Genomic DNA, 12,682 nt, shown 5'->3' with positions numbered 1-12,682 from the left:
TTTCTTTGGACCTGGTTGCTGGGAATGCAGAGATAGAAGGCCTGGTCCCTGATCTCAGGAATCTCACAGGCAGATAGCAGCAATCAGAATGTGCTGCAGGTAGAAGTCTGTGCTTTGTATGAGGGGCTATGCCAGTACCAAAGGGGAGTTCAGGATAAGGGAACTCAGGAAAGGCTACTAGGAAATACGGGTCTCTTTAAGGATTAAGTTATTACCGAAGCATTATTGCTGGTATGTGCAGAGGCATGTTGGTGAGCCCAAGCATGGAGCATTTGGGTTCCAAGTCATTTGCTATTTCAGGAGCTCCTTCTGAAAAGCTTAACCTATTCCCAAGGTCACCCACTAAGGTCGGGGCAGAAATGGGCTATGAAATCACAGGCCCTTTCCCTTGGTAAGCAGGCTCTGAGAGCATTCAGATGCACCTCATGGTAACTGCGGCTTCATAAAAATCAAAACTGATTGATGGGAGCAAGCTCTCTGCCTTCGTGTGTTTAGTCTACTCGTGCTTTTAGTACCACCGTGACCATGCTTCCTAATGGAAATGCATTTTTCTCTCTCACCTTTACCAGATATAGATGCTCTCGGATATGAAAGGCCTTTTACCTCAAGAATTTTGTGTCATAAGGCATCCATGATGCAGAAAGGAAACAAGAAGAACCTACCACAAAGCTTTGGTCAGGTAGTTCCAAGAGAGACAGGAATTTGAAGAGCTCCATTTATGCATGGCTTGGGTTTACCTGACTCAGTCCAGTTCAGAGAATTCATTCTCTTGCGAAGGGATCTAACAGAAAAATAAGCTACATCTTTCTTTTTGCCCTTTTTTTTTTTTTTTTTTTTTTTGCTTTAAGAAAGTATGATGGGCAGCATAATAAAGTCTTCCATTTATTATAACAGTTCACTGGGTCCTATACTCTACTGATGTTATATCAACTTTTTTTTGTTGTTGTTGTTAAATGGCTGCACCTGTGGCATATGGAAGTTCCTGGGCTAGGTGTCGAATCAGAGCTAAAGCTATGGCCTGTGCTACAGCCATGGCGATACTGGATCTAAGCTGCATCTGTGACCTATGTTGTGGCTTGTGGCAATGCTGGATCCTTAACCCACTGAGTGAGGACAGGGATCCAACCAGCATTTCACAGAGACAATGTCAGGCCCTTAATCCTCTGAGCCATAATGGGAACTCTTGATGTTATAACAACTGAAATCCATTTTCAGTAGGAATTGTCCCCATTACACAGGCGTGGAGTATGGAGCTGAGAGAAGTAAAGTCGCACATGTAAGGCCGCCCAGATGGTAAATGGCATAGCAAGGATTGAAAACAAGCATGTCTGATGCCGAAGTTGGGGGGCTCGTACCAGCACTCAGTGTCTTCCAGACTGGACATACACATGTATGTCAGAATGCATGACAAAAAGCTGACAAAATTTAGAGGCAGAAAAGGCAGAAACCATGTACCTGTCTCTTTTGCAAGAGGAGAAGTTCTCTGCCCATCAGAGGAGCTGTAGTTGGACTAGTGGATGGGAAAGAAAGTGAGCTCTTATGGGAACACTTGGAGGTCAGATTTTGAAGTTTTCTTTTTCAAATAACCTGGTTTAATAAGCCCTCTATAGGCAGCTTGTTCTCTGCTACAAAATCACATCATGTCTGGCCAAACCGATTTTCCCATTTTGATTATTCCTGAACGTCAAGCTGAAAAAGCAATTTATGTTCAAAATTAAGAGCCTAAATGCCAATATGGGGCTATCTACTTGAACTGAACTGCTGTATAACCTCAGTGATACCACTGACCCTCTCTGAACCTCTTTTTTTTTTTTTTTTCATTATAGGGCCACATCTGTGGCATGTGGAAATGCCCAGGCTAGGGGTTGAATTGGAGCCACAGCTGCTGACCTATGTCACAGCCACAGCCACACAGGATCCGAGCCGCATTTGCTACCTACACTACAGCTCATGGCAATGCTAGATAACCCACTGAGTGGGGCCAGTGATCGAACCCACATCCTCATGGGTACTAGTCGGGTTTGTTACCACCAAGCCACAACAGGAACTCCCTCACTGAACTTCTTATAGAGTGCAGAGGCTCACTTAATATGGGCACCAGGGAGGAGGGAGGCTTCTCAGAGAGGCCTTTTTTTTTTTTTTTTTTTTTTTTTTTTTTTCCTTTTTAGGGCTGCACCCATGGCATATGGAAGTTCCTGGGCTAGGGGTCAAATCAGAGCTACAGGTCCCAGCCTACACCACAGCTACAGCAACACTGGATCCAAGCCGCATCTGTGATCTACACCACAGCTCTTGGCAATGCTAGGTCCTTAATCCACTGAGCGAGGCCAGGGATCGAATCCGCATCCTTGTGGGCACTGTGTCAAGTTCTTAACCTGCTGAGCCACAACAGGAACTCCTCAGAGAGGCTTTTGAATCAGTGTGTTTTGCTCTTCCATCCAGCAAAGGCAGGATAGGAGCAGAAAAGTAGAGGGGACATTTTGAAAAGGAAGGGAAAGCAGCTCTAAACTTTTGGAAGAGCCATGCTAGCGAGTGGTCACACATGCAGCAGTCCTGCTGCTTCACTAAAAGGTAGGAGAAAAAACATTTTGCATTAAGAAGCTGACATCCAGAAGTGGGCCTAGAGCTTTTGGGAACCCACCCATTAAGACTGACCAGTGCAGGAACCCTCCTCACATTCACTTACTTCCTGCCCCATGCAGGCCCAGCAGTGTTTCCACATGCCTCAGCTCATAGCTGAATTTTCAACATTCACTTACTCTCTTCATTCATTTTGACTTAATAATGAAACAAAAAGCACCTTAAAACTTCTATGAAAGTGGGAACAGAGCATGAGAAGACCCTGGAAAACCAAGGTAACATGTGGCTGTTAACTCTATTAAAGCAGTACCTCCTTGCCGGTAGAGAGTTGGGGGAAGGAGACATTCTGGGCACAGCAAGTGTTTTATCTGCAACTGACAAATCCCAAATCCTCTCAGCTTCTGTTCCTCCCTACTTAAGGGCTAGGTCACAGTATTTATTTACTTAAGTGATGGAGATGAAGGCAGGCTTAACGCTGGCCACCTGTCAGAATAACAGTGACCTGCCTCTTAAGGGGATTTCAGCAACCTCCCAACATCTTTATAAAACAAAAAGGGATCAGGAGAAAAATGTAAAACAAACAAACAAACAAACAAACAAACCTCACTAATTGAGCTTGAAAAAGAAGGTGAGTGAAATGTAAAGACCCAAAGGGCAAGAGATGCTGAGATCCATGGGTACCATTTAAAGTGACTTGAAAGAGTAACAGGCCCTTTCCTATTCTGAGATTAGATGAGATTTTGCAAAATACATAAAGTCAGTCTCCCTTACCTACCTCTCGCAAAGGCCCTTGGCATCCTTTATGGTTTTATAAAGAGAGATTTGTGATAGTTTGCAAAGAATGCAAACACACTTTCTCCAAAACAGTGGCTTGAGGGAGAGAAGTCAAGAGGCAGGTCCCACCTGGAGACCCTCCAGGACACCCAGAGGACCTTATTTAACAAGCACACAGGTACCGCTTCCTAGATGCCAGGCAGTGATCTTAACATCACACAAGATACCATGTAACCTCTCACAAAGACGTCATCATCACCACCACCCCTGTTTTACAGAGAGGGTGAGCACCCAGCCAAAGGCATCAGGGTCAGTCCGAGGTGGAGCAGGCATGCTGGCTCTAGGCTCTGTGCTCATCTGCATCACACTGTGCCAAGATTCAAGCAGAAAGGAGGGGGTTCAACTTGATGTGGTTATAAAGCCCTGTTAGTGGACTCCACGGGGCTCCTATGTGAGAAATAGAAAGTACCTCCCCCAACCCCGCCTGCGTCAGTCTTATATCAGCTCTTGAAGGACTTCTACTTTTCTGCTTCAGAGATGGGGAGATGAAAAGGGCGTGGGCGATGGTGTCAGACAGACCTTCCTAGGGAATGATGTTGAACCTTCTATTTTCCTAGGGAAAATCACTGAGCTTTTAGAGCCTTGGTTTCCTATCTAACAAGTGGGGCTTATGTGACCTCTTTCAGGCTTTTGTGAGTATTAGAAACAAAACAGGACCACCTGTGATAAAACATGATAGAAGATAATACGAGAAAAAGAATGTATGTGTGTATGTGTGTGTGTGTATATGTGTGTGTATATATATATATATATATACACACATATGACTGGGTCATTTTGCTGTACAGCAGAAATTGACAAAACATTGTAAATCAACTGTAATAAAAATTAAAAAAAAAAAAAGAAACAAAACAGACCTCCTCGGCAGAGTACCTGGTGATGGGGGGCAGGGGTAGGAAGCGTCGGATTTGCAAGAGCTATTTCAGAGGGTTCCCTGTTACAAGGCCCGGTGGGGAGAGCAAACATCAGGCCTTCGGACAGTCATCCTGGCCCCCTCTGGAGGCAGTCCATACATGTGGAATGGTGAACCTGGACCAGCTGAAGGAAGCGCTGTCTGAGCCAGTTCACCCTGTAGACTGGGCTGCTTCCTGCTCCCACGCCATGGAAAGCAATTTTAGTGAGTGCTTAGCTTCATTAGTTTGTGTCCAGACGTGCTCTCAAGGGCTGTGCATGCACACTTGTCATCATGATCATCCACCTGTCTCCGGAAAGCCTGTTTTCCAGAAGTCTGAGCCTGACTCCTTGTACAGTCACCAGATGAAATTTCCATTCAGTCCTACCGCTTCATCCAGCTCCCTGGGAAAGAACCTGAAGTCACTGCCCTCTTCTGCTGATGGAGCAGGTCAAGGGAGGGGGTTACCCTCCCACAGCCACAGCACACTTTAGCTACTACGATCTTGGATCACTTTTGTGTGGCCATCCAGGACACTTAATAAGTATCAACAACTAGGAGCTGGAATTCTGGCCTAGAACATTCTCTGTACTCTGCTGGCACTGGAAATCAAGAATTCTGTTCAAGAACTCCACCATGGGGTAAGATCCACCATGGGGTAAGAAGGAAGGAAGATGTGCAGAATACAATGCAGCAGGCACTGGAAAGCAGACTTCGGGATATATTATCGCGGATTCAAGATCATGCTGCTTTTCCTCAATGCCTCTTCCAGAGAAAATAAAAGATACAACATGGCTTTCCCTGCCCTACCCTCTGCTGCCTCCGGCTGCCACTGCATTCTAGAGGTGGACATCAATTAAAAAAAAAAAAAAACACCAAAAAAAAAAAAAAAGGGGGAGATGGTGGCTGCTCCTGGGGACAAAAGAGAATATGTAGAGGTCACTCCATTACACACTGGCTCATCCTCTCACTACCACACAGATGTCCACAAGAGCATCTCCAACCCCCACTGCACGGACCCTCTAGTCCTGTAGAAATTGCAATGGCCAAAGATGAAATCTTCCGTCTGGAATCTACAGAAAGATAGATGGCAACGTGATGGAAGGAAAGAGTACACTGAGTGCCTTATCGATCTACCTGCCAGCCCATGAATGGCTGGTAATAAAAATTTATTGAAAATTAGAAAAAAAAATGTCACTTATTCTAATTCCTCTGAAAGGGAGCACCGATGTTGCATATGAATAAACCCCTCCTTCCCCAGGACTAAACCACCATCCTCCCACCAGCCAACCCTCTAAATGGCACGGATTTAAAAATCTTGCAATTTTATTTGCATATAAAGGCCGCTAGATATAGAATATCACAATAAATTTAAAGAAAACAACTGCTTTCCTAAATTTCATTAACAAGATAACATAAAATAGAATAAAGCTCAACAGCATTTACAGTGGGAAAACAGAAATGACTATTAGCGACAATATTTTGTGCTAGCGAAGATTGCATCGACACACAGTGCAAAATGGGGGAGGGGAGGAAGGAAGGAAGAAGACAATTCAGGATATTTAAATATAAAGGACAACTAAGCCTTGTTTTAGTTAGCTTCCATTGCATCCATTTAAGTCTATACACGCCTGCGACTGTACCTAGATTTAACTCAAGCTCTTTAAGACCTTGAGCTCTGAGAAAATGTGTCAACTCCTTCAGACTTCTGATGCCCTGCTATCAAGCATCCCTTTACAGTTGAACTGTCCTTGGCACTATTAAATGCCTAACTTAGTCATAATACACAAAATATTTATATATATAAACCCATATTGAAAAGGAGTCTGCACGCTCATTTTTTTTTACTGCATGAAATACCTGCTCTTGACAGATTCCATTTCCATATTTTTAAAGCTAAAATAATTTAAAAGAAATAAACAAACCATGAGACCTTGTATAACCACAATATAGATCTCACTAGCTAAGCCGTCCTCTAAATGAGGGCTGTTTTCTTCCTCTGACACAGCTTTCTTTACAGGAAGAGTGGGAAGAAAAGACTTTTCCATGCCTACTTTTGTTGAGAAGATTGCTTTAAATCCGGGCCATGTCTGCAAAAAAGAAGCATTCCCAAGAAAAACAACAACAACAACAAAACATCAAAAAATAAAATACTTCAAACAATACTCTTAAACAGTTGTGCAAATCTGGTTGGTTTTTAAAACACTGCCGACCTGTTTCCTTTTTTTCTTTTTCTTTTTCTTTTCCAGCTTAAAGCATATTAAAATAAGACTTTTGTCACCTTTTCAAAAGAAAGCTTGGCTGTCCTTTGGCGAACACTAACAATTTACAATGGCGTGGCCTTTGAGAAAAACAGGAGTCATTTTACAAATTCACAACGCTCCTTTGATTCCAAACGGATGCCCCATTTAAAAAAAAGAAGAAGAAGCACAACCTCTAGCATCATTTGTGTTCCAGCAATTTACAAAAAGAACTCACAGGATCGGTAAATAAACAAGGAAGAGAATGTAAGTTTATAATTAGAAAAATGGCAGTTTTAGACCTTCCCTCGCATTCCAATTGGGCTTTTGGAGCTTCAGGAACCCTGTGGGTTTGGAAGGTCAAATATAATTGGAGGATTGGTCGGTTGAAAGCTGACTGTACACGTAGAGGCATTGATGTATGTTGTGTAACCGTCGGTCATGATGCCGTAACCTGTGGAGAGAGTGTCACACTTACTGTAAAATATATCAGTGGGAAAATAATCTGTGATAGTGACTCAAGGTAGGGCCAGCAGACAAGGAAAACAAAAAAAGGTCTTTGCTGGAAGGCAGTGAGATGAAATTTGCTGGAGCTTTCCCCCAGATATAACAGTTTTCAGAAGCTGCCTCCCAATTTTCTTTTTTCTTTTTTGGCTGTGCCGGCAGCATGCAGAAGTTCCCAGGGCCAGGGATCGAACTGAGCTACAGCAGTGACAATGCCAGATCCTTAATCCTCTGAGCCATCAGGGAACTCCCTGATTTAATTTTCTTTAAAGGGAGAATCCTCCACTTTAAAGACAAGTGATTATTTTTTCTTTATTTAAACATCAGATTTGTCAGGGAGAGGCTGTGATTTCTTTACCAGTGAGAATAAAGAAGAAACATATTTTCCCTCTTGTAAATTATGATTTTCATTTCAAAGCCCTAGATTAACTGTGAAGTTCTAGGGAAGAGACGGAGTAGCATAAGAAACTCCTTAGGGGCAAATGCATCCATTATCCAAACCCCAAATGGGCTTCAGGACAGGTGAAAAGGGAAAGAATACAGTGCTGGGAGTTGGGAAAGACGAATGCTTAGCTTCCTTAGCAACAAGACAAGTTCTAAACTGACTCAATGCAAGCTACCAATAAGTGAACTTATTTCACTTGGGTTGTGTGGCTTTGATGCTGAGTTCCACTGCTTTCAAAAGAATCAGGTAATCAAATGCCCAAGTGATCTGGACAGATATCACCAAGGACACTGCCTCCTACACTAACCTGGACACTGGATCAAGCAAAAACACTTCCCATATGCATTATAAATCTCTTGTGACCTATTAGAAGAAAGCTAAGAAAATTCCTCTGGTCTTTGGGTACATCTGTTCCTTTTATAAATTTTAACATGTTGAATTTTTTAGCATATTTGCAAATCCGCACATCTCCCTGGATACCTTCTATTTTGTCTTACAGCCTCTGCAATTAAGTTTGTAATTCTATGTTCGTCTCAGGCTCTTCTTATGGCATAGAAAAATATATGTGTGAAAAAAGAAAATGATCAAACTCTAATGATAAGGTTTTTTTTTTTTTTTTTTCATTCCATTTGCTAAAATTTCTCCAAGCAAGCCTGTGGAGAGCTTAATGAGGGTCAATGGAAAAATCTCTTAAGAAAAGAAAGGAGGCATTTCAAACGTGCACTGTTTAGTTCTGGGGTCATAAAGTCTTGTTATCTCTCTCCATCAAGAGGCTGGTATTTGCCCTCTCTCTGCCCTCTTCAGCTGTCCTAAGCGAATAAAAGCGAGACAAGTTTATTTGAATATGATCTCTTCCTTTTTAAGCAAGTTTATTATTTTGGGACTTTAGTGGAATTCCCCAATTGTCTGGCTAGTTTAAAGCTAATTAATGATTGAAAAAAAAAAAAAAAAAAGCAAACTCATAGGCAGGAGGCAGGAATTCAAACGCGATAACTGGTCCCCAGAAATGCTGTTGGGACATGATCTCCCATCCTCCCCCACCCGCAGCCTGTATCATGCCTTAGACAAGTGCCCACCTTTTCAGGATGATATCCGCTCTCTGGGAGCTGCCCGCCTAGCTTTCCATCCACTCAGCTCGTGCCTGCACTTGGAGTAAGCTGAATTTTCTCTGGCCTCAATAGGATGATTTTCAATATGCTGTTTATTGCTTGCCTAACCAGGAAGCCACTGGACTGTGGGCTTTGAAATGCAAAATCTGGCGCCTGCCCACATACACACACCCACTGCACACAAACATTTCTAACCATGAGAGACTGGTACGGCCAGAAGACATAAGGCCTGCTGAAAGAAGGCCTGGCTTAAAAAAGTCAGGACAGACAAAACCTAGACTCCTGAAGCTTCCCATGAGGTTTTCTGGTTCTGTGAACTTGACTCAGCTTACCTAGAAAGGCAGAAAACGGCAACTGGACCAGTTCCCAAGTAGGGGAGATTTAATTAGGCTGTTTAACCTCAGCCCGAGTTAATAGCGCTGATTTCTGAGAAGTCTGAAATGGTTTTCTGAGATTAGCAATGTCTACCTGCAAAGCGTAGCTTCTGTCACTTCCGTTCTTTGTCTTTTTCCTTGCACATCCAAAGTTATTTTTTGGAGAAAGTCTTGTCTTCCTGGGTCTTTGCACACATGCCGTAGGAAACTCAGTATTTATAGGGAGGACGAGGCCATGGATGATATTTAGTCTAAAATCCATTTCTTCTAACACTCTCAAGGAGAAAATCTGACCTTTTTTTCCCCCCAGGGGTGCTTTCGAGCAGTGGTTATCAAACATTCTTCATGTTTCCATGAAGATTCCAGAATCTGTCCAGGGTTAGCGCTGTGTTTGCCAAAAGGTGGGCCAGACCTGGTTTCCTAACTCTCCATGCTGCTTAAAAGAGAGCAGCTCCACACAAAATATTTATCAGCAGCTTTATAAGTGGGTGTTTCTCCTAATGCTTGACCTTAGGAAAGGGTTGCACTGGTAAAAAGAGTTTGGGAACCACTGCTAGTACTCCCATGTAGCTAAAGTCTCTACTGCGGAATGCATCACGGACAATGACACAGCATGCTGTGAAGCCTTTCTCTCAGCCTTACCTTCATGGATTCCACCAAACACATGGAGTTTGGGCCGGACTCGCCGCTGGACTGTGTTTAAAAGCTCCACGCAGCCCACTCTCTGAAGTTCCTTTGGAACCCAGTCTCGAAAACCTAAGGGCAAAATGTAATCAATACTCTTAATTTTCTGCCTTCAGGTAAGGTTTCATTTAGACTTTCAGGAAGCTATAACTCACAGAAGGTTTATTACATTATCTGTAATCCTACCCTCTCCATTAAAGCTCACAATGGCTTTTAAGGAATTTTCACTTTGTCTTCTTTAGGTTCTTAAATTTTTTTTTTCTTGTTTCCATCTTTTTTCTTCCTGTTAATTAACTTTTTTTTTTTTTTCCTGTAAGGTATTTGATTTATTCTGCCAAGGGTTTCAAATCTTCTTCATTGGCCCAATGACATTTATTCCCGGCAGTCCCATACTCTCTCTTTTTCTCTTAATTCAGTTATTTTCTCTCTTAAAAAAACCTGTATCTCTTATAGCAGTCTACTTCCAAGATGGCTCAAAGAAGAAGGGCTAGGAGGGGCTGCCTATAAACTGGCCACATGATACCCTGCTCTCTTTAGACACATCAACTCTTAACCCTTGGTGGTTCCTGATGACCAAAGCTTAGGAATACCAAGTTCCTCCTTGAGTGCCCTCTCTGGCAATAGGGCAACCATGGTGACCTGGCAGTGGCATGCAGCAAACTGGGGCTAATTGACTACCTTTACATAAAAGCCACTTAGTTCTATGCTTGATGCGGAAAATCCATAAAAACGGACATCAATTATAGCAGAAGTCAGCCATCTGAGTGATTATGGCCCGGAATGGAATCCAATCACCTCAGCAGGATAGGGTATAAAGAAGGCAGGTTGGACAAAAGGCTAAATCATCATCAGTGGGGATCCATTCCACAGCTCCATTAGGTGATTTCTACTATTCAGAAATGGTCAGGCAGAAAGGGACAGGCTAGCTTATTCCACTTTGGCGGAACTGTAGAAACGAAGAGGCAGCATCTCTGTAAAGACATGCTGGCTGGGGTGTGGGGAATGGACAGAGAGTTTGGGAAAAACATTGGATAAAAGTAGGGGCCCTATAAAAATCCAACCAGGGCTTTCGGGAGTTCCCTGATGGCTAGGTGGGTTAAGAATCTGGCCTTGTCACTGCTTTGGCTCAGGTTCAGTCTCTGGCCTGGGATCTTTCACATACCACAGGCGCAGTCAAAAAAAAAAAAAAAAAAAAAAAAAAAAATCCAACCAGGGGTTTCAAAACTTTGTTAATTAGAGGAAAAAAATTTGTAACCCACAGTGATTGTCTTAGTCCCTCATGGATATGTTTCTCATGAAGAGGGAAAATATCTCATTTCATATGCAATCACCTGAGAAAATGTCTTATTTGTACCGTAATAGTTAACATCCCATGTGCCAGGGCTCCCTTGCCAGCAGGAGAGGATTTGAGGGCAATTCTTACACCCAGCCAGCCCCCACCTCCTAGTCCAGAATGTCCACAAGATTCCCTGTTGGTTAAGGTTCAATGTTACCTTATGAAAACGTTGCCTGACCTTTCATTTTGGAACTTCTCGCTATGGATCTCTCTTTGCTATACGCACAGTCCCTCTGTGGATTGATTACTCCACCTTTACTTCAAAGAGAGGGAAGGCAACCTCCCTATTAAGTTTCTGGGATGTCTGAATTCTCTGGACGCTAGAAGTCAGACTTACTGTTACTGCCACTCACTTTCTGTACCAAAATTAATGGCCTGATGGCATCTATGAATCAACTAATCGTTCTGTTTAAAATTATATTCCAAATAATACCTTAAGTCTGTAAACATCTCTATGCTGAGGCTGCCCAAGTCCCTCACGGTAAACAGCCCATGGAGGATCGTGTGCCTGCACCAACAAGGAAGCTCAGGTAAAGAGTCAAGTTGGCCGGGATGAGGTCTCTCTAGGTTCTCTCTGTGTAACTCATGCAGCTCATGCTGATCGGAATAATCAGCCAGCTATTTGATACTTTAGTTAGCCTCTAAGGACTGCGGAATAGGGAAATTAATTCATTTTGACTTTTTTTGTTAGTTGGTTTTGCTTTTTTAGGGCCACACCTGCAGCATATGGAGATTCCCAGGTTAGGGGTTGAATTGGAGCTTCAGCTGCAGGCCTACACCACAGCCACAGCAACACAGCCACAGCAACGCAGGATCTGAGACGTATCTGTGACCTACACCACAGCTCATGGCAATGCTGGATCCTTAACCCACTGAGCAAGGCCAGGGATCGAACCCGCAACCTCATGGTTACCAGTCAGATTCTTTTCCACTGTGCCACAATGGGAACTGCCAATTCATTATGACTTGATAAAGGTTACTGATAAGTAGAATCTTCTAAAATGTGAAGGCAGGGGGTGGTGACACTGAAGCTTTGAAAAAGTTCAGGAAGTGTTGATTTTGTACAAATATGTACAATTTCTCTGTCTGCAACAGAACTGGCCCCCCTTCTTTTGCTCCCTGCCCCCTCCCCCCCACCATCATTAATGAGCACTTCCTTTGTCAGGGTGGGAAGGCATCATTAAGTGGTGTGGAGGGGGAAAATACCTACACATTAGGGGATTTTTTATTTTTCAGGCTGACAAGAGGAGGGAAGGGACATGGATAGCAACCCCAGACCACAGAGAAAAATCTGTGAAAATCATTCAGTTTTGTATTTAAGTGTTTTCTCCCTCTTTCCAAATCAAGATGATCAAGAAAACTTTTCTAGCATGGTACATTTAACGACTTGTGAAGAGGATAGATTCCCTGTTATGTGGTTTTTAACACAATTGAAAAAAAAAAAACTCTCCTACTGAAATGGAAACATCTAAACTGCCTGAGCATACCTTAGTTTGATCAGGAAGGATGCTGGCATAATAGGTACCAAGGAGACCGGAGGGTCCAGGTGGTAGTCCCGTGTGAACTATGATCTGTGGCTAAGCCAAACGCTAACAAGCTCAAGTACAAGATAATTATATAAATCAAATAATAATCTTCTGACCCATAATCTGGGTAACTGCAGATAGCTTTGAAGCATACTGAC

General features: G+C 43.0%; 1 protein-coding gene across 22 annotated transcripts in view; it reads right to left on the bottom strand.

Moving 5' to 3' along the window:
• Positions 1–5,614: 5,614 nt before the first annotated feature.
• The window catches only part of MPPED2 (metallophosphoesterase domain containing 2), a 181,187-nt gene continuing 174,119 nt past the window's right edge, over positions 5,615–12,682 (bottom strand). For all 22 annotated transcript variants that reach the window (XM_085011588.1, XM_085011580.1, XM_085011582.1 and 19 more), the window contains 2 exons: positions 9,621–9,734; positions 5,615–7,000 (listed from right to left, as the gene is read on the bottom strand). In XM_085011588.1, coding sequence (XP_084867714.1) covers positions 6,882–7,000; positions 9,621–9,734 — 233 coding nt within the window. In that variant the 3' untranslated portion in view covers positions 5,615–6,881. The remainder of the gene's footprint in view (positions 7,001–9,620; positions 9,735–12,682) is intronic.

Source organism: Sus scrofa, chromosome 2, assembly GCF_054392235.1.
Source record: "Sus scrofa isolate SSC_HxYL_T2T_F1_AM1 chromosome 2, Sscrofa_HxYL_maternal_Yorkshire_Landrace_v2.0, whole genome shotgun sequence".
NCBI classification, from domain to species: domain Eukaryota; kingdom Metazoa; phylum Chordata; class Mammalia; order Artiodactyla; family Suidae; genus Sus; species Sus scrofa.
The sequence above is the reverse complement of the archived record's forward strand: the minus strand, read 5'-3'. Positions and strand labels throughout refer to the sequence as shown.